Source organism: Scyliorhinus torazame, chromosome 9, assembly GCF_047496885.1.
Source record: "Scyliorhinus torazame isolate Kashiwa2021f chromosome 9, sScyTor2.1, whole genome shotgun sequence".
Classification (NCBI taxonomy): Eukaryota; Metazoa; Chordata; class Chondrichthyes; order Carcharhiniformes; family Scyliorhinidae; genus Scyliorhinus; species Scyliorhinus torazame.
The window spans coordinates 258,935,823-258,962,888 of NC_092715.1; the positions used below are offsets into that span (position 1 = coordinate 258,935,823).

Here is a 27,066-nt window from a genome sequence, read left to right on the forward strand (position 1 = left end):
CCAGAAGTGAGTCCTCGGCAGCAGGAATGATGGTGAAAGTAGGATTAATTTGAACGGCAATTGGTTAAATGCTTGGAGAAAATATTTGCAGGTTAATGGGGAAAGAGCAAGGCACTGGAACTAATTGGACAGATCGTTCACAGAGCCAGCATAGGCAGATTGGACAGAATGGCCTCCCCTGGGGTATCATTCTATGATTCAAGACTAATTGTGGTATTTATCATATTTTTTGTCATGTCTCTACATGTTCCCTCACCACTTCCATAAAAGCTTTGACTTGTCACATGATTTGCTGTGTTAAATTGCCTCTTAGTGTCCAAAGGTTAGGTGGGATTACAGGAATAGAGCAGGGTATTAGGCCTAGGTAGAGTTCTCTTTCGGTCAGTGCATGCTCAATGGGACGAATGGCTTCCCTCTGCACTGAAGGTATTCTATGATAGTTGAAGACCCTCCAAGCTACAAGGCTCTGGGAGTAGAGGGCATTCTGGAAGATGTTTTATCATTTAGTATACTTGTCTGAAGGCAGTCGACAGAATTCATTTTGATGGATTCCCACCTCTGCACAAGGGTCTGGCAGCGGCTGACACCAGTTTGGAGGCATTTGAGGCACAGTCTTGTCGGCCATGTTTCGCTGCCTCTTGGTGAGCTGGATTCATCTGGGTCAGCAGACAACTCATGTCCCTTCATCTATCGATGTGTTGACCAATCAGTAAGGTCAGTCCGAAGTCTTACAACACCAGGTTAAAGTCCAACAGGTTTGTTTTGATGTCACTAGCTTTCGGAGCACTGCTCCTTCCTCAGGTGAATGAAGAGGTGGGTTCCAGAAACACATATATAGACAAATTCAAAGATGCCAAACAATGCTAGGAATGTGAGCATTAGCAGGTGATTAAATCTTTACAAATCCAGAGATGGGGTAACCCCAGGTCCGTTCATTCGTTGTCGCAGTGTCTGCATGGTAGAGCCATGAGACCATCCTACCAACTGTCCTGGCTTGATACAATTCACACCTCTTTAACCTGGGGTTACCCCATCTCTGGATCTGTAAAGATTTAATCACCTGCTAATGCTTGCATTCCTAGCATTGTTTGGCATCTTTGAATTTGTCTATATATGTGTTTCTGGAACATACCTCTTCATTCACCTGAGGAAGGAGCAGCGCTCCGAAAGCTAGTTACATCGAAACAAACCTGTTGGACTTTAACCTGGTGTTGTAAGACTTCGTACTGTGCTCACCCCAGTCCAACGCCGGCATCTCCACATCATAATCAGTAAGGTGGCAGCTGTGGGGGTTACAGTCGGGAGTTGGATAGTACGTAAGAAGAGGCTCTTTGACTTGAGCCTCTTTTTTGCTGGCTCTTTCTGGAAGAGAGGATGCAGAGGGTCACTGGTCTACTTCGTCCATTCTAAACTTGCCTCTTTAGGACAGCTGGAGTAATGCCAACAAGCATGGTACAGATCATCCACTTTAACAGCTCTACATGCTGCATTGAGGACAGGGTCCAATCTCTTGGCATGAGGAAAGCATTTGCAGACTGGGCAATGCAATCACTGAATACAATAACATTAGTGGGCTATGAATATCATGCAAACACATAAATAGTTGTTTACTTTCTAAAACGCCAAGTTATTGGTGCCATTTACCACATCATACAGATATTTATGGCACAAAAGGTGGTTAGTCCATGCTGGCTGCGTGTGTAGCAATCCAGTCAGTCCCATTCGCTCATTTTCCTTCCCCATAATCCTGGAAGTTCAAGTGTAATTCCGATTTCCATTTACATGGTCTTTAGATTGTCATTTTGAAAATGAGATAATTTGTATTATTTTTCATATAATATTAAAATATAAAAGGTGCACTCAAACATATTCACAAAAGGGGAGCACGGGAAACGACAACAAACTCGGCAAATACAGGAACAGAGAGCAAGGAAAATACGGGCGAAAGACGGGGCGAACAGCCGAAGCAGAGGTGAACGCGCGACAACAATGGCAGCGGAAACCATCCGGGAGAAGCAAGTAACAGCACCACCACCAGATCCATTCGCGTATTGCCCTCTCTGTATTGGACATAACTGCTGTAATTGTTTCTCCGGCACCCAAATGTATATGTACATCCCCAGTCGTCGTCCCCCCCCCCCCAAACAGGTGCCGACTTATTTGTTAATCATAATATTGCTAACTGTACAGAGTTGCTATTGTTGAGCTAGTGCACAATATCCTCCCAGTTTATTATTTTTTTCTCTTCTATATATATATATTTTATTTTTTAAATCTGTGTACATAACTGTAAATATACAATGTTCAAAAACCCAATAAAAACATTTATTAAAAAACCCTATTCACAAAACTAATAGGGATCATTTGAAAGCTGTAGACTTGTTGAAAACTCAGTGAAGTGAAGTAAGCACTACCTTGCCAGACATAATGAGCTTTAACTGTTATCTCAGAATCAGGATGGCAGAGTCACTCGAGATCTCAGGGGGTGATTGTCTCTGCCCTTTTGTGAGTCGCCCCAGGCTCAGGAGAGGATCCTAGGCTCAGTGTTAGGAAAACAAAGGTAGTTTTAAGGGATTTATATCTGTTCTGGTAAACATTAGAAATAAGGTATAGTTTTAAGTGGGTTTAATTCAGTGATTCTGTGCCTGTAAGAGTAAAACCTACAGTTAGATACATGCTGGGCAAAGGTGTTTGTATATCTGGGGGTTGGTTAAGTTACAGCTGTGTTTCATGGTAGGTGGATTGGCCACACTAAATTGCCCCTTAATTGGAAAAAATGAATTGGATACTCTAAATTTATTTTTTTTAAAGTTAAAACTGTCTTTCTATTGTATTCAGAGAGGGCTACGATGCAAGAATAAATAAACCAGCAGTGGTTGCTTAGCAACTGGGGCCTTGTGAGGTAGAGAAGCTTCTATGTTTTAGTTTAGTTAATTTGATAGCAGTTGATGATAGGTAGTGAGAGGGAAGGCTGCTCTCACAGGTCTCCTAGAAACAGTTGGGTAAGAAGGCCAGAAAGGGAAGATCTCTCTCAGCTTTGCTAGAGGAAAAGCCATACCATGGAGTAATAGTTAAGAAAACGAGTGCAGAGATCTAAAGAGCAGCCGTTCTGGGCAATTCACCGAAAGGCCTTCAAGAGATTTACAAGAATGGTAATGGAGATGAGAGGCTTTGATGACATGGAGAGACTCGAGAAGCTGGGACTCGAGAAGCTGTGATTGTTCTCCTCAGAGCAGAGAGCGTTAAGGAGGAATTTAATATGTGTTCAAAATTCTATTACAGTAATTTTGTTTTAAAATCTAGAGTACACAATTATTTTTTTCCAATTAAGGGGCAATTTAGCGCAGCCAATCCACCTACCCTGCACATCTTTGGGTAATGGTGGTGAGACCTATGCAGATAGGGGGAGAATGTGCAAACTCCACACGTACAGTGACCCGGGGCTGGGATCAAACCCGGGTCCTCAGCGCTGTAGGCAGCGGTGCTAACCACTGCGCCACCGTACCACCCACTTTTAAGGTAACTGATAAAAGAACTGGACAAATCATAATCATAGCGTTTCACAGAATTTACAGCGCAGAAGGAGGCCATTTGGCCCATCGAGTCTGCACCCGGCTCTTGGAGAGAGCACCCTACCCAAGGTCAACACCTCCACCCTATCCCCATAACCCAGTAACCCCACCCAACACTAAGGGCAATTTTGGACATGAAGGGCAGTTTAGCATGGCCAATCCACCTAACCTGCACATCTTTGGACTGTGGGAGGAAACCGGAGCACCCGGAGGAAACCCACGCACACACGGGGAGGACGTGCAGACTCCGCACAGACAGTGACCCAAGCCAGGAATCGAACCTGAGACCCTGGAGCTGGGAAGCAATTGTGCTAACCACAATGCTACCGTGCTGCCCTCATGACAACTTTGACAAAGAGTCATCCAGACTTGAAACGTTAGCTCCCTTCTCTCTCCACAGATCTGTCAGACTTGCTGAGATTGTCCTGTATGTTCTGGTTTTGTTTCAGATTCCAGCATCTGCAGTAATCTGCTTTAATGTTGTTGAGGAACAACGTATTGGTTTATTTGAGTACAAGCAAAATACTGCAAATGCTGGAAATCTGAAATAACAAGAAGAAAAACTCTGCTGATCGGCGGAGAGAGAACAGAGTTAACAATGCGGGTGCGTATGACTCTTCTTCAGATGTATTTATGCCCTGGGATGCACTGGCTGAAGGGGTGTTGAGCACAGATTTAGTCAGAGCTTTCAAAAGGGAAGTGGATGAATATTTGAGGTGGAAACATTTGCAGGTCTTTGGGGAAGGAGCAGACGAGTGGGACTAACTGGATAGCCCTTTCAAAGGGCTGACACACACGCGATGGGCCGAATGGCCTCCTTCTGCATCTATGTTTCTCGCCGCTTGGTCAATGACAGGTGACCCATGGGATGGTGTCGCAGCGAGCACGTTAAGGGTTTCAGATGAGGAGCAGGAGAGAAGTAGAGGGAACTATTGGGTGCATTCTTTTATCAGCTCATCACCCCCACGGTTTGAATTGACAATGTCATTCAGAACAGCGGAGATTTAACGAAGAGGAGAAGCGTATTCGGGATTGCAAGCGATGTGTGCCACTCGTTGCCAATGGGGATGAAAGTTGAGCAAGATAATATTGTACTCGTTTGGAAAAAAACAAAAGTCGGCCCAAGATTCTCCACTACATAATCATTGTTGGTGGAGAAGGCCTCTTCCTGCTCCTCGTACTATCGCTCTTACTAACACAGCAAAATCCGATGTCGTCACAGTCAAAAGCAACATCGTCATGGAACGAGGAAGAGGGGACAGAGCCTAAAAATGAATCAAAGTACACCAGCATCTGAAAATAAATACCAATTATTCTTGTGTGACATTAATTAAATTTAATACTTCATCAATATTCATGTTGACATCATGACTATAATGGATGACAATTCATAAAATAAAAGGGGAAATGTGTATTTATTTTTTAAAAAGGTTATGTTGTAAGCCCCGTCAAATTGCCAAAACAGCAACAAAGTCAGTCTTGCTGACTGATTATACAAAGACAATCTTAACGAGGACAGGCACCCACCTAAACAACTGCAATCACTTAATCGAACCCCCGAAAGGTCCTTTGCCATCCCTCATGAGAATTAGATATGATAGTGGATGCTGGTGAGGTGCCTCAATCAGGGTTCTTTCGATGGTTAACATTGAACAATTCATTTGAAATTCCAATTTCGCCCGCCCTGCTGTAAAGCTGTACGCTTCAGGCAGAATTCTTAGTTTGGGAAAATAAATTAAACGGACAGGAATCAAACGGTAAACTGGGACGCTCATGCTGGAATATATAAAATCAATCAGGATTTGAAAGGTTATCACGTTTCGCATTGACGACGCAGGAAATGGATTGCCCTGTGGGCCAGAGGCTAAAGTTTGGCCTTGAGTTGGGTCATCAGCTTCTCCAATTTGATGGCGAGTGACATGTCTCCTTTTATCTTCAGCTTGCCAGTCATGAAGGCCATGGTCGGTTTCATCTTACCTGAAACAGAGCGAGAAAGTAAGTTTTCACAAATGAGCAAAGGTGAAGTTAAGACAGAAACCGGCCCAGCTCGCTTACGTCGGAGTTTCTGCTGCACACGAGCCTGCTCCTGCTCCTATTTTCGATGTCACCCCATCAGCATTTTCTGCTGTCCCTTTCTCCCACGTGAGATTATTTAGCTTTCCCTTTAAGATAGCAATGCGATTTGTCTCAGCTACATGATGTGGTAATAAGTTCCATACTCTAACCATTCTATGAGCAAGGTTTGCTCCAAAGTTTTCATTTAGAATGTTATCATGACTAACTTATACTCCTGGCCTTTAATTTGGACCAACCCCACACAGAAACACCAGGCTGGGAGCAGAGGGGAATGTCTTGCTCGCCTCCACCAATCCCAAATTCCCGCCCGCCCCAGACAACGCCACAGGGAAAGTCGGCTCCAAACTATCCACCCCTCTACCGTAACATTCTCCAGGCGGCCTTAACGGGGCAAAGTTCAGACTTCCACCCATCAGAGGGCGGAAGTCCCACCCTTGAGGGCTACCAGCCAATCTGATTGGCTGCGAGCTCGAGCAGCCCAATCAGTGCCAGAATTCAGTAGAGGGCAATGTTGGGATTGCAAGGAGGTCCCAGAGGGAGGTAGGCCTGCGGTTTTGATACAGTTAGGCAGGGGGGAGCTTGTTGTGAGGGAGGTGTGGGTGAGAAGCCTGGAGTTTGGGGACCAGGCGGTGATGCACAAAGGAGGAGGTTAACATCTTTGGGGGTGCTCCCCCGATGCGCACAGGGCATTCCCCGAATGATGTGTCCTCCCCCTTCCTTCCCTCCCATTCAACAAAGATGTCTAAGAAACGGCCTTCACACTGGCCCACCTTCCACTGCCCAGTGTACTAATGCAGTGGGGGCAGATTGAGGGTCTTAAAGGGCCACAATAGTCCGACGGGCAGGAGGGGAGTGGACACCTCCCTCACCCTCCCCCATGTACCATGGGGATGGCATCGGGGGTGGGCAGAGTGGAGGTAGACTGGCTATCAGTCATATTTTACATGCCCTCTGTCGAAAACATCACGGTCAGCTCATTCTTCCCTGAGAATGGTAACGATTCAGTTCTGATATCTTCTTTGTGGGTATTCTTTGCACCTTCTTCAGTGCTGCTATGTTCCCTCTGTAATAAGGAGACCAGAACTGCGCACAGCACTCCACACGTGGTCTAACCAAGGTTCCAGACAGGTGTGGCATAACCTCTCTGCTTTTCAATTGTACACCAAGAATTCTAATTAAATTTGACAAACTATTGGGCAGATCACACTGCTACCTCACGGCACCGAGGTCCCAGGTTCGATCCCGGCCCCAGGTCACTGTCCGTGTGGAGTTTGCACATTCTCCCCGTGTCTGTGGGGGTTTCACCCCCACAACCCAAAGATGTGCAGGTTAGGTGGATTGGCCGCGCTAAATTGCCCCTTAACTGGAAAAATAAATAATTGGATAATCTAAATTTTTTTATTTTTTTAAAATTTTAAATCGGTCACGTACTCCAGCCCCGCAACCCTCTGGGATCTCTACCCAGTTCAGATTCTGCTCTCTTACTCATCCACGATTTTAACCAACATATCACCAGCAGCCGTGCCTTCAGCTGCCAAGACCACCCGCCCCGGTGGTTGGGTGGGGTTACGGGGGCGCGAGACGGGGGAGTGGGCCTAGGTAGGATGCTCCTACAGAGGGTCGTGCAGACTCAATGGGCCAAATGGCCTCCTTCTGCACTGTAGGGATTGTTTGATTCTATGAATATGTCCTCATATGGTTCTGTGCCAAATGGTGTGCAGCAACATTCCTGCAAATTGCCTCAAATCTTTTACTCTCTAAACGATGCTTCATAAATGCATGTTGTTGTTGTTGTCATTGGACAAGAGGATCCAAGGCAATTGAAGATGGCAATTGGATCAGCCATGATCTAATGGTGTGGCATAAGTGACTTGAGGGGCTGAATGGCCTACCCCATTCCTGTAAACACTCACCTGCAAACATTTTCACAAAGTCCTCGCTGTTCATGCTCATCCGCACGTCTGCCTTCCCCGGGAAACCGCCATGTCCAATGCTGCCACTTTCATTCTTCAGATCGATGTACCAGGTTCCTGGGTGATCACCTGCTCATGTCAATCATAAAAGGGCAAGTCAGAGCACTTTGACATGAAACACACGGTCAGGAAAAGCCTAACATGCTAAAGAAAAATGATTCAGCGATTCCAGGAGAGGGTCATTCGAACGGGTCTGCGTGGGTTTCCTCCGGGTGCTCCGGTTTCCTCCCACAGTTCAAAGACGTGCAGCTTAGGTGAACAGGACATGCTAAATTGCCACCAGGTGGGATTATGGGTATAGGGCGGGCGATTGGGCCTAGGTAGGGTGCTCTTCCAGAGGGTCAGTGTAGACGCGATGGGCCACATGGCCTCCTTCTGCACTGTAGGGATTCGATGAATACTGCAGGTGCTAAAATCAACAAAGATAGATCAATGGCTGTTTTTAATTATTCTTCATGAAAGTGGGTGGAAGCGTTCATCGTGAGGGGAGGGGCTTGTGCCCGCATTTACAGACTCTCGGGTCCAAGGTGGAATCACGTTATACCTGATGTGTTGGGTGTTCTGGATCACAAACAGGTCACCAACACTGGAAGTGGTGCAACTCTATTTTATTACAAGGTTAACTATATTAACATACTTGAACTGTGGGTAAATGCAATACCAGCTTTAACTGTTGACCCTTGCCTAGTCCTAACCAGGTGATGCACTCAGCACATGGTGAATGTCTGTGTTGCAGGCTGTGAGCTCTGTGCTCCGAGCTGGCTGCTACTAGAATGAGCGGGAACTCTCCTGTCCCCTGTCTTTATAGTGCTTTATAGTGCGTGTGCTCTCACTGGTGATTGGCTGCGGTGTTGTGTATGCTGATTGGTCCCACTGCATGTCCATCAGTGTGTGTCTGCACCATGATATACTGGTGTATATTATGACAATACCCATTTCCGCACTATAGCGTTACAGTGGGACCCGAGTATATTAATAAAAGCTCAGTCGCGAAGGAAATAAGCAACCTTCCAACGATTATCACCATTCTACACATTACTGTTAAATTCCACAAAACTCTCCAGCTATTTCCACAGATTCAAGGCAATTGCCAGGAACGTCACAGAATTGGGTGGGGTTACTGGGTGTTGGGTGGGGTTACTGGGTTATTGGGATAGGGTGGCGGTGTTGACCTTGGTAGGGTGCTCTTTCCAAGAGCCGGTGCAGACTCGATGGGCCGAATGGCCTCCTTCTGCACTGTAAATTCTATGATAATCTATGAATTTATCTATTTATTTATTTTAATAAATTTAGAGTACCCAATTAATTTTTTCCAATTAAGGGGCAATTGAGCGTGGCCAATCCACCTACCCTGCACATCTTTTAGATTGTGGGAGCAAAACCCACGCAAACACGGGGAGAATGTGCAAACTCCACATGGTCAGTGACCCAGAGCCGGGATTGAACCTGGGACCTCGGCGCCGTGAGGCTGCAGTGCTAACCACTGCACCACCCTGCCGGCCAGAATTTATTTTTTAACGGATCTGGGATGCGTTGCCTCAAAGGAAGCAGGTTTGACAATAACTTTTCAAACAAGAATTGGATAAACACCTGATAGGGGAAAAGAATTTGCATGGCCTGAGTGTAAAGGAAAGGGATGGGGTGATTGAGGCTAATTGTGGGCTCTACCATTCACAAGGAGTGTAATGGGATACTCTCCCCCTGCCTGGATGAGGGCAGCTCCAACAACACTCAAAAAAGCTCGACACCACCCAGGACTAAGCAACCCCGCTTGATAGACACCCTTTCCGCCACCTTCAACATTCATTCGCTCCACCATCAACACGCAGTTGCAGCCATGTGTGTTACATCCAGCAGGCACTTCAATCATAGAATCGCAGGATAATTACAGCACAGAAAGAGGCCATTCGTCTTGTCTGGCTCTCCAAAAGAACAATTCGCCGAGCGCCATTTCCCCCCCTAACGCTGCAAGTTACTCCTTTCGGAATAATTATCTAATCCCCTTTTGATTGCCTCAGTTGAACCTGCCTCCACCACACTCTCAGTCCCGGCGTTGCAGCTCCTAACCAGTCGCTGTGTGAAAAAGGCTTTCCTCACTTCACAAACCTGCTAAGCCTCCTTTCAACTGTACCCTTCCAAACCCACCTCGAAGGACAAGGATGGCAGGTGCGTCGGACACCACCCACCTGCAAGGTCCTTCGAAGTCACGCACCATCCTATCTTGGAAATGGATCGCTGGTTCCTTCACTGTCACTGGGTCAAAATCCTGGAACTCCCTCCCTAACAGCACTGTGGGTGTACCTACACGTCAAGGACTGCAGCGGCTCAAGAAGGCAGCTCACCACCACCTTCTGAAGGCCAATCAGGGATGGGACATAAATGTTGGCGACGCCCACATCCCGTAAAATAATAAACAAACGTAAGCAGGATTGACGAAGGAGAAATCAGGATGGTGTTTAGGGAAGAAAAAACGGATGTCAACTCACAAGTGGGTAAAGAACATTCTGTACGGCCAGTGGAAACCATGGGTAACTGGAACGGAGAAATAAACTCACTCCCAACGTGCAATGTAAACATATTAATTATACAGAAATAACCTCACCGGACAATTCAAACTGATAGACGCCTCCGGTGGATTTCACCACATCAACACTGAGTGCTCCCTCAATGGCCTTGAATGTCTCAGCAACGGGTCCCTCAGTTACTGCTGAAACCTGTTCCTTTCCTGATTGAAACTTAGGAGTTGCTCCTGAAAGGAAACACAAAGACGTTAACGTCTGTTCGGTTAGCTCAGCCGACGGAGTCACACCGTTCAGAAGGTGTGGCTCAGGGGGATGGGCTTGTTGACAAGGCTGTGCAAAAAGAGCACAGGGGGAACTTGCGTCTCTTTTAATAGAGGCACAGGGGACAAAAGCTATGCCAAACCTTTATAAAATACTGCTTGGGCCCCAACTGGAGTACAGCCTTGAAGAGAGTGCCCAGGGGATCGACAGGAATGGTATCAGGGAAGAGGATGCAGTTGTGTGGAGAGACGAGGGAAGGGAGATTTATCTTCTTGAAGGAGGGAAGGGAGATTTGATAGAGGATTTTCAAGGATTTTCATAAAGTAATCAAGAGCAATTTCAGACAGGCAGCACGGTGGCACAGTGGTTAGCACAGCTGCCTCACGGCGCCGAGGTCCCAGGTTCGATCCCGACTCTGGGTCACTGTCCGTGTGGAGTTTGCACATTCTCCCCGTGTTTGCGTGGGTTTCGCCCCCACAACCCAAAGATGTGCAGGGTAGGTGGATTGGCCACGCTAAATTGCCCCTTAATTGGAAAAAATAATAATTGGGGACTCTAAAAAATTTTTTTTTTTTTTTAAGAAAGAGCAATTTCAGTATATGGAGAGTACCTGAGGACACAGGTTGAAGGTCATTGGCAAAATAGGAGGGAGAGGAGAATTTATTTGTACACAGCGCAGGACAATGATCTGGAATGTACAGGTGGATGGTGGAAGCAGATTCAATGGGGAGCCGAAGGACAATGGGGAACGTGGAGAGTTCGACCAATCAGATAGCTCTTTCAATGAGCTAGGACAGGCTGTTGGGGCCCAATGGTCTCCTTTGTGCTGTATGATTCAACAATATTGCTACATAATTTGTACTTTAGTTTTTTTTTTTAGTTTTTCCAATTAAGGGGTAATTTAGCGTGGCCAATCCACCTAGCCTGCACATCTTTGGGCTGTGGGGGCGAAACCCACGCAGACACGGGGAGAATGTGCAAACTCCACACCGACAGTGACCCAGGGCTGGGATCGAACCCAGGTCCTCGCCGCTGTGAGACAGTAGTGCGAACCCCTGCGCCGCGTACTTTAGGTTCTAATGAGACAATTGGACGAGTATCAGTAATATGAAATACATGCAACTCAGTAAAATGCGTGGGCAGCACGGCGGTGCAGCAGTTAGCATTGCTGCCTCATGCTGCTGAGGACCCAGGTTTGATCCCGGCCCCGGGTCATTGTCTGTGTAGAGTTTGCACATTCTCCCCAAAATATTCTCCATCAGAAATATAGGGCCAAATCTTGTTGGAAAAGTAAGGTCAGGTTGATGAATCCTGCCGTTGTTGTTGTGCAAGTTGACCAGTGAGTTCAGGGGTTGAAGGGCGATACTGTGAATTATGACTCTTTCCGAACTTTCTGATCAGTTTATGTTGTTCTGCCAGTTGATCCACATCAACAGTATCTCGCTTTCAACCCCCACCCGGTTATTTTTATGAACCAGCACAATTATTATTGCCCATCAAATCTGTCACAGAGTTAGGGCTGGTAATTAACAGCTTAAGTTCCCTTCTAAATGACGTGATTGTTGTTCCTGCACTAGCAATGGATCTCGCTGGAAAACATGGCAAAATTTATACTGTTGAACCCCAATCCTACCTGCAAAAAAATAATGTAAAATGTTCAATTTTTCTCTTACTTTGCCCTTCACTTTGTCTCTTTCTTTCCCCATCCAATCTTTCTTTCCCTCTCTTTTGCGATCTGTTTTGGCTCTAACTCATCCAATTGCCTTCCCTGGAATTCTGCTTTTTCTTTCTCAATCCTTCAATTTCATTAGTTAAGGAGAGAGATTGGTCCGCCATTGCTCAATAATAGCCGAGATGACCCATTGTCCTGGCACTCATCAACTCGAACTTTCAAATAATTATGGTACAAACTTTGAGTTGAAGGGTGAAGGGAAGTGCTCAACAAACACCTCACGCCGCAAGATGCCCCATTCTGGCAAATTTAGTCCATTCTGATTCACAGCGCAGTTCATTGGGGGTATAAGAACATAAGAACTAGGAGCAGGGGTAGGCTATCCGGCCCCTCGAGCCTGCTCCGCCATTCAATGAGATCTTTAGTTGACTCAGCTCCACTTTCCGGCCCAAACACCATAACCCTTACTCCCTTTATTCTTCAAAAAATTATCTATCTTTATTTTAAAAACATTTAATGAAGGAGCCTCAACTGCTTCACTGGGCAAGGAATTCCATAGATTCACAACCCTTTGGGTGAAGAGGTTCCTCCTAAGCTCAGTCCTAAATCTACTTCCCCTTATTTTGAGGCTAAGCTCCCTAGTTCTGCTTTCACCCACCAGTGGAAACAATCTGCCCGCATCTATCCTATCTATTCCCTTCATAATTTTATATGTTTCTATAAGATCCCCCCCACATCCTTCTAAATTCCAACGAGTACAGTCTACTCAACCTCTCCTCGTAATCCAACCCCTTCAGCTATGGGATTAACCAAGTGAATCTCCTCTGCACACCCTCCAGCGCCAGTACGTCCTTTCTCAGGTAAGGAGACCAAAACTGAACACAATGTGTGGCCTCACTAACACCATATACAATTGCAGAAAAATCTCCTTAGTCATCAACTCCATCCTTCTAGCAATGAAGGACAAAACTCCATTTGCCTTCTTAATCACCTGTTGCATCTGTAAACCAACTTTTTGCGACTCATGCACTAGCACACCCAGGTCTCTCTGCATAGTGGCATGTTTTAATATTTTATCATTTAAATAATAATCCCTTTTGCTGTTATTCCTACCAAAATGGATAACCTCACATTTGTCAACATTGTATTCCATCTGCCAGACCTTAGCCCATTCACTTAAACTATCCAAATCCCTCTGCAGACTTCCAGTATCCCAAGTATAAACAAAGTTCATTGCATGAATTTAAATGGCAAGTATCTGCATGTGCAAGGTCAAGAATTCATAAGAACATGGGAAATAGGAGCAGGAATGTGTCAATCGGCCCCTCGAGCTTCCTCTGCCTTTCAACTAGATCCCAATTGTCTGCCTCAACGCCATTATCCCACGTTGCCCTTTGACATCATTAATAACTAGATATCTAACAATCTCTGCCTTGAATATACTCGATGATGGAGTCTCTGCAGCCCTCTGGGGTACAGAATTACAAAGGTTCAGCACCCTTTGTATGAAGAAATTCTCTCGTCTGTTATGGGCCAGGGTTTAGAGAACCCCAAGGTGTATCATGGAGTTCACCTGACCCACAACCTTTAATAGATTGTGGCATGGTGAGCACCTTACAGATGGATGCAACAGAGATCTACAGTACTTTTAAATTAAAACAACAATGTTTATTTAGGAAACCAGTTAACAATTTATAGACCAACAGTAAACATCTTAACAACTATCAACACCAATAATCCCCACAGATACAATATGCTATAAGTAACCCATAATCTTTCCTTGCAACATCCATAAGACAAAAGACCCATTTTACAGAAATGCAACAGGTTTAAATTCTCTACTGAGAGCAGTTATCATTTTTAAATCACCCAAATAAACTGGAGTTTTTAGATTGCTGAGAGATCCTTATATAGCTGCTCGCTTTCCTGCAGCTATCCAGCTCACCAAAACTAAACTAAACACACCCTGTAGCTGCAAGCCCAAAGTGAAAGTAAAAAGCAGACAGACAGCCCAGCTCCACCCACACTCTGGCATCATTGATAAAAACCCATTTCTAAAAAGTAAATCCACTACAGCTATTTTATAAACCCCATTTCTTAAAGGTAATTTCATATGACACATCTCAGTCCTAAGTGGCCTACCTCTTATTCGAGAGCCCATCTCCACCACACCTCACCAGGCCAGAGGAAACATCCTTCCTCTACCTCCTCTGTCGAGCCCTCCAAGAACGTGTAGGTATCGGTAAGATCACCTTCCATTCTTCGAAACTCGAGAGAATGCAGGCCCAGAGTTCAACTCCTGATTTACAGCCAAGTTTTTAAAGTTAGAATCGTTGGCTTCTCCATTTTCCTTCACTCATTCCTGAGATGTGGGCTTCGCTGGCTACGCCAGCATTTATTGCCCAACCCTAATTGTCCACGAGAAGGTGGTGGTGAGCTGCCTTCTTGAGCCACTGCAATCTCGGAAGTATGGATACACCAACTGTGCTGTTAGGGAGGGAATTCCAAGATTTTGACCAAACGACAGTGAAGGAACGGCCAATATCAGGATGGTGAGTGGACTGGAGTGAGTGACATTGACCACACACTAACCCTGCATACGAGAACAAAAAGCAACAATGCAATTCAACTCTACTGGATATTGGTCCATCTGATCTTCACCCGAGTTGAAACTGTGTGTCGAAATTTAGAGAACACCCACCATAATCTTGCATCTTCTTCGCTAGTTCCTCAGGTTCCTCGTCCAAAAAGAAATCTGGAAGCAGAGGGTGCCCTGTAACCAAACAGCACGAGTTACTCATACGCACTGCGGCAGAATTAATTCTAGGTTAATAAACTGCACCATCGATGATTTATGAGATGAAGAGGTCAAATGTGGTAATTACTCAGCAGGTCAGGCAGCAGCTGTGGAGGGAGAAACAGGATTAATGTTTTGGTTCTTTTGCAAGGTCATCGAACTGAAACGCTCAGTGTTTTTTTCTCTCCACAGATGCTGCCCGACCTGTTGAGTATTTCTGGCATTTTCTGTTTTTATTTCAGATTTTCAACTTCTGCAGTATTGTTGATATCATTTTAGGATTTAAGACGGTGGCACAGCGGTTAGCACTGCTGCCTCACAGCACCAGGGACCCGGGCTTGTTTCTGACCTCGGGGGACTGTCTGTGCGGAGTCTGCACGTTCTCCCCGTGCCTGCGTGGGTTTCCTCCGGGTGCTCCGGTTTCCTCCCACAGTCCAAAGATGTGCAGGTTAGGTGGATTGAGGGCAGCACGGTGGCGCAGAGGGTTAGCCCTGCTGCCTCACGGCGCCGAGATCCCAGGTTCGATCCCGGCTCTGGGTCACTGGCTGTGTGGAGTTTGCACATTCTCGCCGTGTCTACGTGGGTATCGCCCCCACAACCCAAAGATGTGCAGGCTAGGTGGATTGGCCACGCTAAATTGCCCCTTAATTGGAGAGGAAATTAATTGGGTACTCTAAATGGGCCTGGGTAGGGTGCTCGTTCAGAGGGTCAGTGCTGACTCGATGGACCAAGTGGCCTCTTTCTGCACTGTAGAGATTCTATGATAGTCTGATTCTATTCTATGAAATAACCTAAATAACCTAGGTGAGACTCCCCTGCTCGTCTTCAAAATAGGGCCATGGGATCGTTCACATCCACTCAAACAGGCAGATTGGGCCTCGGTTTAGCCCATCATGGGGATGGGGAGGGGGGTCCTCATTCAGCCCTATGTGTATGGATTGGGTGTTGGCAACAGCAATCTGAAATTTGGGGAGACAGTAGCACAATGTAATGTCACTGAACTTGTAATCCATAGGCCCAGGCTAAGAATTTCGAGATATGGGTTCAAATCCACCAGGGCAGCTGGTGGAATTAAATTTAATTAATAAATCTGGAATTGAAAACGAGTCTCAGTAATGATGACCATGAAACTATCATCGATTGTCATAAAAACCCATCTGGTTCGCGAGTGTCCTCAATGAAGGAAATCTGCCGTCCTTACCTGGTCTGGCCTACATGTGACTCCAGATTCACAGCAGTGTGGTTGACTCTTAACTGACCTCTTTAACTGCCCTCTGAAATGACCCCACTCGGTTCAAGAGCAATTAGAGATGGACAACAAATGCTGGCCTTGCCAGCGATGCCTACATCTGTCCACCTTATGCTTTTCACATAAAACCCCCAATTCCCCTTTAAATATTGACTCAACTTTTAATTGAGTAGCTGGATTGGAATTATGGCAGAGGATTTCACAACTGTTTTTTAAAAGATAAATTTAGAGTGCCCAATTCTTTTTTTCTAATTGAGGGGCAATTTAGTGGGGCCAATCCACCTACCCTGCACATCTTTGGGTTGTGGGGGTGAGACCCACGCAAACACGGGGAGAACGTGCAAACTCCACACGGACAGTGACCCAGAGCCGGGATCGAACCCGGGACCTCGGCCCCCATGAGTTCACAACTGTTTTTGAAGAAAAGGTTCAAGCAACTTCCTTCTCAATCATAATTTCCAGTTGCCTGCTCCACATCATTAATTTTCCAACAAGGAGAAAAAGTCTTATCACTTTTATTAAAATCACTGCCTCAGATCGACCCCCTCAATGCTAAAAACTATTCCATCTCCCCTTCGTCTTTTCTGTTCCTGTATTAAAAAACATTTTGTCAGTCGACTGTGGACGGTTCGGGTGCCAGTGGTAATATCACTGCGGCAGCAGTCCAGAGATCCAGATAATGGGTCAAATCCACACACACACACCCCCCCCCCCCCCCCCCCCACCCCCGGAATGTGTTAAAAGTGGCAAGAACCTTGCACGCACCTGGATCGACTGCATAAACATCAAAGTCGCTGATTCCGTGCTCTTTAAGCAATTCTTCATCGATGACAAAGTTGCCAGTGAATGACTTTGGCTTGGAGAAAATGGCGTAGGCAGCGTCAGCCATGATGTCAGGTTTCCTGCACTGACTGCTGACATCTGATCCTCCCAGCATTTCCATTGCAGCTGTGTGAATCGCTGGACGTTGCGTACAAAAGAAAACGTCAACGTAAAATATAAATTAAAACATTTAACAGGTTGATTTTGTATTGCGACAGGAGCTCAGTGCCAGAAAGTTACTCCCTGCCCAGAAACAAATGGAGTTACAGCCAACCACGAGACCATTTGATTGCCGCGGTTCATAGAGCCGACTGCAGGTTTCTGGCGATCGTTACTGAGGTCCGACCGGATCTCTCCGGATTTTACTGACCTGGGATCAGGGGGAGCACCAATGCGATAAGTTAGCCACTAACCCGACCTCGTCTATCCTCATGCCATCTCTGCTGTGAGACAGCTCTCATTGGAAGGGGGCAGTAGGTCCTCCGTGATATTTACTCCTCAAGCGATTACTAAAAGTAGATTATCTGGTCACAGTCATGTCGCAGTCTGTGTGGGATCTTGCTGTGTGTATATTGTACGGCACGTTACCGTATGTTACAGCACAGGCTACACTTCAAAAATACCTCCGGAGCTGTAAAATACTTTGAGCTGCCCAGAGATGTGATAAGCACTGTACAATTGAGGAGGAACTACTTCTCGCAGAGGCCGATGTATGTGTCTAGGTCTTGAGATTCCTAATCCAGTGGCAATAGCAGCCTGTTACTGCCCCGAGCTTTCACCATCAAAGTCTCTGCTTCCTCTTTTCCAGAGAAGAGCGAGCCAGCCTGTTCAATCTTTCCCGGCGGTTATAACCCCTTTGTGAAACTATATATATAGTATACATATATACAGCAAAGGTTATATCATCTTTGTGAAACCTTTGCTGAATTCTCTCCAGTCCTTCCATGTCGTTTTGAAAAAGGAATTGGATATCAGAACTGTGCAGAACGTTGTAATGTGTGATCCAACAATGGAGTTCAGTGTTTGGCTCAATTTGTTTTAGGCTTCAGTCGTCAATGAGACACTTGATCAAACCATGTCAACCCATATCCTGGTTATTTCTGGAAGTCAACTACAATTTTTTCAGCATCCATGCTGACGCAAGGTGATTCTGCAAGGCTTATATCATAGATTATCATAGACTTTACAGTGCAGAAGGAGGCCATTCAGCCCATCGAGTCTGCACCGGCTCTTGGAAAGAGCACCCTACCCAAGGTCAACACCTCCACCCTAACCCCATAACCCAGTAACCCCACCCAACACTAAGGGCAATTTATCATGGCCAATGCACCTAACCTGCACATCTTTGGGCTGTGGGAGGAAACCGGAGCACCCGGAGGAAACCCACGCACACACGGGGAGGATGTGCAGACTCCGCACAGGCAGTGACCCAAGCCGGGAATCGAACCTGGGACCCTGGAGCTGTGAAGCAATTGCACTATCCACAATGCTACCGTGCTGCCCTGGACTCACAGCGAGCTTGTGGTGCAGATAAGATTCCTTCCTGCAAAGTACAGGAGCAAAGGAGGGGAATAATGTCCAATGTTATCGTCGCAAACTGACAATCCAGTATGATGAATGTAGGAATTTCAGATAGAATGTATTATATGTATTTGGTTCAGTAAGGGTTAGAAGCCTGGGTTAGTGTGTGACTGCGGCAATCACGTTTATAAAAATCCTGGTTTGAAAGACAGCTTTTTGGAAGCAGAGGTGCAATTAAAGCATCGTAAAATGTTTGGCTAATGGACTTTAATTTATATTAAGTGGGTTCCCGATGGAGTAAATAATTAGAGACATGGGTGGAATTCTCCGTTCCAGCGGCTAAGTGCCGGCGGCAACGGAGAATCCACGGGTGGTTCACGACAGGAAAATCAGCACAAACCCCTCACCGATTCCAGTTAGGGGCTAGAATCAGCACCGTGTGATTGCATGGAAATCGGCCGGAGAATGGCCGGGTCCCGGGCTGCGCATGCGCAGGGCCTGCTCTGGTCGCGCCGGAAATGATGGTGCTGGCCGTGCTAGAACTCTAACCCACCCACCCCGACCCCACAGCCCACCCCTCCCCCCCAACCCGAGCAGTAGCCTCCCGGCCAGTGGTACGGACCCCGGACGAGTGTGGCGGCGCCGGACACCAACCGCAGCTGGCACGCCAGGTTCACGACCACTGAGACTACACATAGCCCGCACCGTCGGGAACTCAGCCCATCAGGCGCGGAACACCATGGGTGGGCCGACCGATGATGCGCCAACGGCCTTGCAACTGCGCACGCCGCCGCGCATCCAGGTGATGCCGGTTTGGAGGGGGCGGAACATCGCAAACCGGCGTCAAACCAACGCCTGCCCCGGATCCGGCGTCGAAGTCCATTGCCCGATCGCCGATTCCGATTCTGCCATCGGGCTACGGGGAACCCCGCCCATTATGTATAGTTTCAGTAAGATGTTGTAGTTAATGTGAGAAGGCAGGGGCTGAAGCAGTTGCTGCAGTTTAAAAAGTTTTTAGATTGGGATGGGTCCAAACAAGCAGCCGCTCTCAATACAACAAGGTTAGAGCTGTCTGCGGACAGACGAGCGGTTTCTTTCAAAACAGTTAGGTTAAAGATTTAACTGGGGACAAACCAGAAGCAGCTGATCTCAAGACAGTGAGTTAAAGGTTTTCCCATGAACAAGATAGGAGCAATTTCAAAGGCTGGCAGTTTAAACAGTAAGTGGAGACAGGCAAGAATCTGCAGCTGGTTCCTGAAGGATATCTCTTCCTGAAGGTGGTTTATCCAAGACATCACTTTACAACAAGTATTCCTGAGTCTGCTAACTGTATTGAAAAGTGGATTTTGTCCTTAGATGGGTGTTGTTTGAGTGGAGATAGAGATAGCAGATAGGGTAGCTCTGGGGCACAGTGGTTAGCTCTGCTGCCACACAGCACCAGGGACCCGGGTTCAATTCCGGCCTTGGATGACTCTCTGTGTGGAGTTTGCACGTTTTCCCAGTGTTTCCTCCGGGTGCTCCGGTTTCCTCCCACAGTCCAAAGATGTGCAGGTTAGGTGGATTGGCTATGCGAAATTGCCACTTGGTGTCCAAAAGGTTAGGTGGGGTTACTGGGATGGAGTTGGGGCGTGGGCCTAGGTCGAGTACTCTTTTGAAGGCTCGGTGCAGACTCAATGGGCCAAATGGCCTCCTTCTGCACTGTAGGAATTCTATGATTCTCAGTCAATGCTGTCCATGAAGAATGAAGAGTAAGGGTCAGTATTAGATTGGATACCCACAGAACCCTAGCCCAGCAGGTAGTCGGGGGGGGGGGGGAGCAAACAGCTTAAGAGAACGTCAGCATCTAAACGTCCCACCAGACCTGCATGAAGTACACATACTGTACACGGTGTTGTTATCCACATGAAGTAAAAATCAAATCGCTCTTACCGGTTTTTGGCCACAGAGCATTGATAGCAATTTCACCTCGGAATTCCTCAGCCATTCCCAGAACACACATCGACATCCCATATTTAGCCATGGTATACGCTGAGGGAGAGAGAGCGCACATGGGATCATTAGCACCTTCCTCTGCCCCTCTGCACTGGAGGTGGCGGGGAAGTGATCCGTCAACACAGCATTGTTGAGAAAATTCTTCCAGTGTTACTTCTACGACTAAAGAGAATCACAGGCCCATTGTGCCTGCGTGGGCTCTTGGAAAGATTTACCCAACCAGTGCCCTCCCCCGTCCAAACTTTCCCCATAGCCCAGAATTCTTACCCTTCCAAGCATCTATCCCACTCCCTTTTGAAAGTTAATGTTGATTTTTTAAAATTCATTCATGGGATGTGGGCCTCGCTGGCTGGGCCAACATTTGTTGCCCATCCCTGAGGGCACTTAACAGTCAACCACATTACTGTGGGTCTGGAGTCACATGTAGGCCAGACCAGGTAAGGATGGCAGACTTCCTTCCCTATTGGGCATCAGTGATCCAGATGAGTTTTTACGACAATAGATTCAGGGTCATCATTAGATTTTTTATTGAATTCAAATTTCACCATCAGCCGTGGCGGGATTTGAACCGGGGTCTCCAGAGCATTAGCCTGGGTCTCTGGATTAATGGTGCAGCGACAATACCACCATGTCATTGCTTCCACTGCCCGTTCAGGCAGTCCATCCCAGGTAGTAACAACTCGGAGTAAAAAACAAAATTCTCATTTCACCTGTACCTCTTTTTAACAATAACCCCGTGTCTGCTGTTTATTAATTCATCTTCCACGGGGAACAGTTGTCTATTCTACAAAACCCCTGCATGATTTTAAATGTCACCATAAAATTTCCCCTTTACAAGAATAAGGCGGGAAGACAGGCGCAAGGGAGTTCCCCACACGGGGGGGTCGAGGAGTGAGCAGGAGTAGCTGGGGTCAGTTGAAGTCAGCTGACTTACGGAAGTAATATGGGGGGAGCAATCATGCTAGAAAGAGATCTAGCGGGGAGGGAGGGGGAGGGGGGGGGGGGGGGACAACTGGGTTGCTGCTGCGGAAATCCAAAAGGAAATGGCTAAAGAGTGGGTGGGCGGGGATGGTTTGCAACGCTGGGGGAGCAAGCGGGAGCGCGGAGGCGGGATATGGGACTGGCCTAGAGAAGGTAATGGCTAGTCGACACGGGTGGGGGGCAGGTAGCCCCTTGGTGAGGCTGATCACGTGGAACGTGAGAGGCCTGAACGGACCGATAAAAAGGGCCCGAGTGCTCGCGCATTTGAAAGGACTAAGGGCAGACGTGGTTATGCTCCAAGAGACGCACCTAAAGGTGGCGGACCAAGTTAGGTTAAGGAAAGGATGGGTGGGGCAGGTGTTCCACTCAGGACTGGACGCAAAGAATAGAGGGGTGGCCATTTTGGTGGGGAAACGGGTAGCATTTGAAGCAAAGAACATCGTAGCAGATAGCGGAGGTAGATATGTAATGGTGAGTGGCAGGCTGGAGGGAATGGAGGTCGTGTTGGTTAATGTGTATGCCCCAAACTGGGACGATGCGGGATTTATGAGACGGATGCTGGGGCGTATACCGGACCTGGAGGTAGGAAACTTGATTTTAGGAGGGGACTTTAATACGGTGCTGGACCCGGGGCTAGATAGATCCAGCTCAAGGACCGGAAGAAGGCCGGCAGCGGCCAAGGTACTTAAGGGGTTTATGGACCAAATGGGGGGAGTGGATCCATGGCGATTTCTTAGACCTAGGGCTAGGGAGTTTTCCTTCTTCTCCCATGTCCATAAAGTGTACTCCCGGATAGATTTTTTTGTTTTGGGAAGGTCGTTGATCTCTAGGGTGGAAGAAGCTGAGTACTCAGCCATAGCGGTTTCGGATCATGCCCCACATTGGGTGGACCTGGAATCAGGAGAGGAAAGGGAGCAGAGAACACTCTGGCGATTAGATGTGGGACTGATGGCGGATGAGGGAGTGTGTGCAAGAGTGCGGGGGTGTATTGAGAGATACCTGGAGGTCAATGACGACGGCGAGGTCCCTGTGGGAGTGGTATGGGAAGCACTAAAAGCGGTGGTCAGAGGAGAGCTGATCTCCATTGGGGCCCACAAAAGGAAAACAGAGGCCAAGGAAAGAGAACGATTACTGGGGGAGATTTTAAAGGTGGATAGGGAATTTGCAGAGACCCCGGAGGAGGAATTGTACAAGGAGAGGAGACGACTCCAGACGGAATTTGACCTTCTGACCACCAGAAAGGCGGAGGTACTGTGGAGGAAGGCACAGGGGAGGAGGTATGAATATGGGGAAAAGGCTAGTCGCCTGTTGGCTCATCAATTGCGAAAGAGGGCAGCAGCGAGGGAGATAGGAGGAATTAGAGACGAAAGGGGAGACACGGTGCGAAGGGCAGGTAAGATAAATGAGGTGTTCAAGACCTTCTATGAGGAACTGTATAGGTCTCAACCCCCAGAGGGAGAGGAGGGGATGCGGCAGTTCCTGGACCAATTGAGGTTCCCGAAAGTGGAGGAGCGGGGGGTGGTAGGCCTGGGGGCACCGATTGGGGTGGATGAACTTATTAAGGGACTGGGAAGCATGCAAGCAGGGAAGGCCCCGGGACCAGACGGGTTCCCGGTGGAATATTACAGAAAATATGTGGACCTGTTGGCCCCGTTGATGGTGAGGACGTTCAATGAGGCCAGGGAAGGGGGGACTCTACCCCCGACAATGTCGGAGGCGACAATATCGTTAATTTTGAAGAGGGATAAAGATCCGTTGCAGTGCGGGTCCTATAGACCCATTTCATTATTGAACGTGGACGCCAAATTGTTGGCAAAGGTACTGGCATCGAGGGTAGAGGACTGTGTCCTGGGGGTGGTGCACGAAGACCAGACAGGGTTCGTAAAAGGGAGACAACTGAATGTTAACGTGCGACGACTATTAGGGGTGATAATGATGCCCCCAGTGGAGGGGGAGGCAGAGATAGTGGCGGCAATGGACGCAGAGAAGGCATTTGATAGGGTGGAGTGGGAGTATTTATGGGAAGTGTTAAGGAGGTTTGGGTTTGGGAACGGGTTTATTAGCTGGGTTAGACTTCTTTATGGGGCTCCAACGGCAAGCGTAGTTACAGGTCGACATAGATCGGAGTATTTCCAACTATATAGGGGAACAAGACAGGGATGACCGCTGTCTCCATTGTTGTTCGCGTTGGCAATTGAACCTCTGGCCATGGCGTTGAGAAACTCCAGCAAATGGAGAGGGGTGATGAGAGGGAGAGAAGAACACCAAGTCTCGTTATACGCGGATGACCTATTGTTATACGTGTCGGACCCAGCGGGGGGGATGATAGAGGTTATGCGAATTTTGAGGGGGTTCGGGGATTTCTCGGGGTATAGGCTAAACATGGGGAAGAGTGAATTATTTGTGATACATCCAGGGGACCAGAGTAGAGAGATAGAAGGCTTGCCTCTAAGGAAAGTGGAAAGAAACTTCCGATACCTGGGGATTCAGATCGCTAGGAGCTGGGGGACCTTGCACAGACTTAATCTGACACGGTTGGTAGAACAAATGGAGGAGGACTTCAAGAGGTGGGACATGCAGCCTCTATCGCTGGCGGGCAGGGTGCAAGCAATTAAGATGATGGTCCTCCCGAGGTTCTTATTTGTATTTCAATGTCTCCCTATACTAATCACCAAGACCTTTTTTAATAAAATAGACAGGAGCATCACGAGCTTCGTGTGGGCAGGGAACATTCCGAGAGTAAGGAGGGGGTTCCTTCAGCGTAGTAGGGACAGAGGAGGATTGGCACTACCGAACTTGGGCGATTACTATTGGGCCGCCAATGTGGCAATGATACGTAAATGGATGATGGAGGGTGAGGGAGCGGCGTGGAAAAGACTGGAGAGAAAGTCCTGTAAAGGGACGAGTTTAGAGGCGCTGGTGACGGCGCCGCTACCGATCTCACCTAAAAAGTTTACCACGAACCCGGTGGTGGCGGCAACATTGAATATCTGGGGACAGTGGAGGCGACAGAGAGGGGTGCGGGGAGCCCTGGTGGGGTCCCCAATCAGGAACAACCATAGGTTCGCCCCAGGAAGAATGGATGGAGGATTTCAGAGCTGGTACCAGTTGGGAATTAGGAGGGTGGGAGATTTATTTATAGATGGGACTTTTGCGAGCTTGGGAGCATTGGAGGAAAAGTATAAGTTGCCCCGGGGAAATTTCTTGAGATATATGCAGGTGAGGGCGTTTACTAGACAACAGGTGAGGGAATTTCCGTTGCTCCCGACACAGGGGATACAGGACAGGGTGCTTTCAGGGGTGTGGGTCGGAGAGGGCAAGGTGTCAGAGATTTACCGAGAAATGAGGGAAGAGGGGGAGGAGTCGGTGGGCGAACTAAAAGGAAAGTGGGAAGAAGAACTAGGGGAGGAGATAGAGGAGGGTATGTGGGCTGATGCCCTAAGCAGGGTAAATTCCTCTTCCTCATGCGCCAGGCTTAGCCTGATTCAATTTAAGGTGCTACTTAGAGCACACATAACGGGAGCAAGATTGAGCAGGTTCTTTGGAGTGGAGGACAAATGTGGGAGGTGTGGCGGGAGCCCGGCAAACCACGCACATATGTTTTGGGCGTGCCCGGCACTGGAAGGGTATTGGAAGGGAGTGACGGGAGTGATTTCGCAGGTGGTGAAGGCCCGGGTCAAACCAGGCTGGGGGTTAGCTCTATTTGGAGTTGCGGAAGAGCCGGGAGTGCAGGAGGCGAAAGAGGCCGACGTTGTGGCCTTTGCGTCCCTAGTAGCCCGGCGCAGGATCCTACTCATGTGTAAGGAGGCGAAACCCCCCGGACTGGAGGCCTGGGTAAATGATATGGTGGGGTTCATTAAACTGGAGCAGATAAAGTTTGCCCTGAGAGGATCGGCTCAAGGGTTCACCAAGCGGTGGCAGCCATTTCTCGACTACCTAGGGGAACGTTAGAGGGAAGACAGATGACCAGCAGCAGCAACCCAGGGGGAAGGGGGGGGGGGGTTAGTTTAGTTTAGGTCAAAGATAAAGGGGTTTTGTTACTTGTGTATTGTTAAAAATTTCTGTATTGTTATTGTTGCGTTTGCTTTGTAAGAGGGGAAAAATTGTTGTTTGGGAAAAAAAATTCAATAAAACATATTTAAAAAAAAAAAAAAAAAAATCCCCTTTACTCTCCCTGTTTGAAGGACAATGTCCCAACTCGGCTAGTCTCCCCACAAAGCACACAGTGATAATATATAAACACTCCCGCCCATGTTCACCACAGTGGTTCTTGAACCAGACGGGGTTCATGTTGAGTGGAGGACTCAGGTTCAGGATGTGGCCGTTTTTGCTCTTCTTCAAGTAAGGAATGCACAACTTTGACCTAAGAGAGAGGGAGAGAAATTGAATGCAAATTAATGCAATGCAAAATTAACCCAATTCATCAAATTTCAGATTAACGTACCGGTTTTTCAATATACGGACAGACACAAAAGCGCAGCTTTGAAAGTATTCATGATGCAAATATTCATTTTTACAATAACTTATTTTTACAATCAGCGTACCCTGGCTACCCTTTTTGTCTGCATTTATTTATTTCACAATCTCAGGACACCTCGAAGTCAATGAAGTACGGTACCATCTCTCAAATCTGGTTGTATAAAATCTGGAGTTTAATTGAGTAAAAGAAGCAACAAAAAAAAAAAAAAACACTTATCTTGACTATTCGGCGATGGCGCTGCATTGGCAAGGTGGTGACGCCTGGCTAGTTATCCCATTTGCTGTTGGAGCTGGTCTATTCCCGCGCTCCGAGCGCGCCCACCCGACCCGCGTCCACCCGAACTGCCTGGCCCGAAATCCAGCACAGCCTCGGTCCCCAGGTTGCCGGTTTTGAAATATCGCACCTGTAACTTTTAAAGTTACTATTAAAACATGTGCGAGTGCATTCCGCAATTCACCGCCTGTGAGGAGATTCAATGATAACTTGCAAATAGAAATTGGAGAGCTCTTTCAAAGAGCTAGCATAGAAATGATGGGTCAAATGGCCTCCTTCTGTGCTGCACTATGCTACAATTCAACGGCAAATGGATCACTGTTCAAAGATGATATAAATAAGAAAAATGGATTGGGGTGGGACTGTGGATTGCCACGCAAAGTTTCAAATCAATGCAAAGTAAATTAGAGTCATCAGGCAACATCAGACTAAACATCACCAGATCTATAATTACGATTGTTAAACACACTGACGATCCAGCCTTCAGAAGGACAATGAGACATTGGGCAGCAGTGATTACTCCTGCTAGTTCTAATGTGAACCTGCTTTCCTTTACAATCAGAAGGAAGTTCTTCCAGAAATGTTGCTTTCTACAATAAAATGCCTTCTAAAATTACATGGTTTTCAGGGAAGGTTAGTCAGTTCCAACATCGAGAGAGCTTGTCCCCTTGCCATTGCTCTTTAGGAAACAATGAATGACTTTGTATAAATTTTGTTTTTCCTTCAGAGTAGTTTCTCTTCTTGGTAGTGTCCGGTTTTGGCTGAGTTGGTGGTGCTCTTGCCTCTGGATCACAAGGTACCGGGATCATGTCCCACTCCAGGGCTCGAGCATGAAAGTCAAGGCTGGCTGTCACTGCAGTGCAGGACTGCGGGAG

At 47.3% G+C, this 27,066-nt stretch overlaps 1 protein-coding gene across 3 annotated transcripts in view; it reads right to left on the reverse strand.

Moving 5' to 3' along the window:
• Positions 1-4,882: 4,882 nt before the first annotated feature.
• Positions 4,883-27,066, reverse strand: part of hsdl2 (hydroxysteroid dehydrogenase like 2) — a 147,774-nt gene continuing 125,590 nt past the window's right edge. For all 3 annotated transcript variants that reach the window (XM_072517307.1, XM_072517306.1, XM_072517308.1), the window contains 7 exons: positions 25,698-25,801; positions 20,395-20,493; positions 16,888-17,082; positions 14,778-14,849; positions 10,224-10,370; positions 7,562-7,690; positions 4,883-5,549 (listed from right to left, as the gene is read on the reverse strand). In XM_072517307.1, coding sequence (XP_072373408.1) covers positions 5,437-5,549; positions 7,562-7,690; positions 10,224-10,370; positions 14,778-14,849; positions 16,888-17,082; positions 20,395-20,493; positions 25,698-25,801 — 859 coding nt within the window. In that variant the 3' untranslated portion in view covers positions 4,883-5,436. The remainder of the gene's footprint in view (positions 5,550-7,561; positions 7,691-10,223; positions 10,371-14,777; positions 14,850-16,887; positions 17,083-20,394; positions 20,494-25,697; positions 25,802-27,066) is intronic.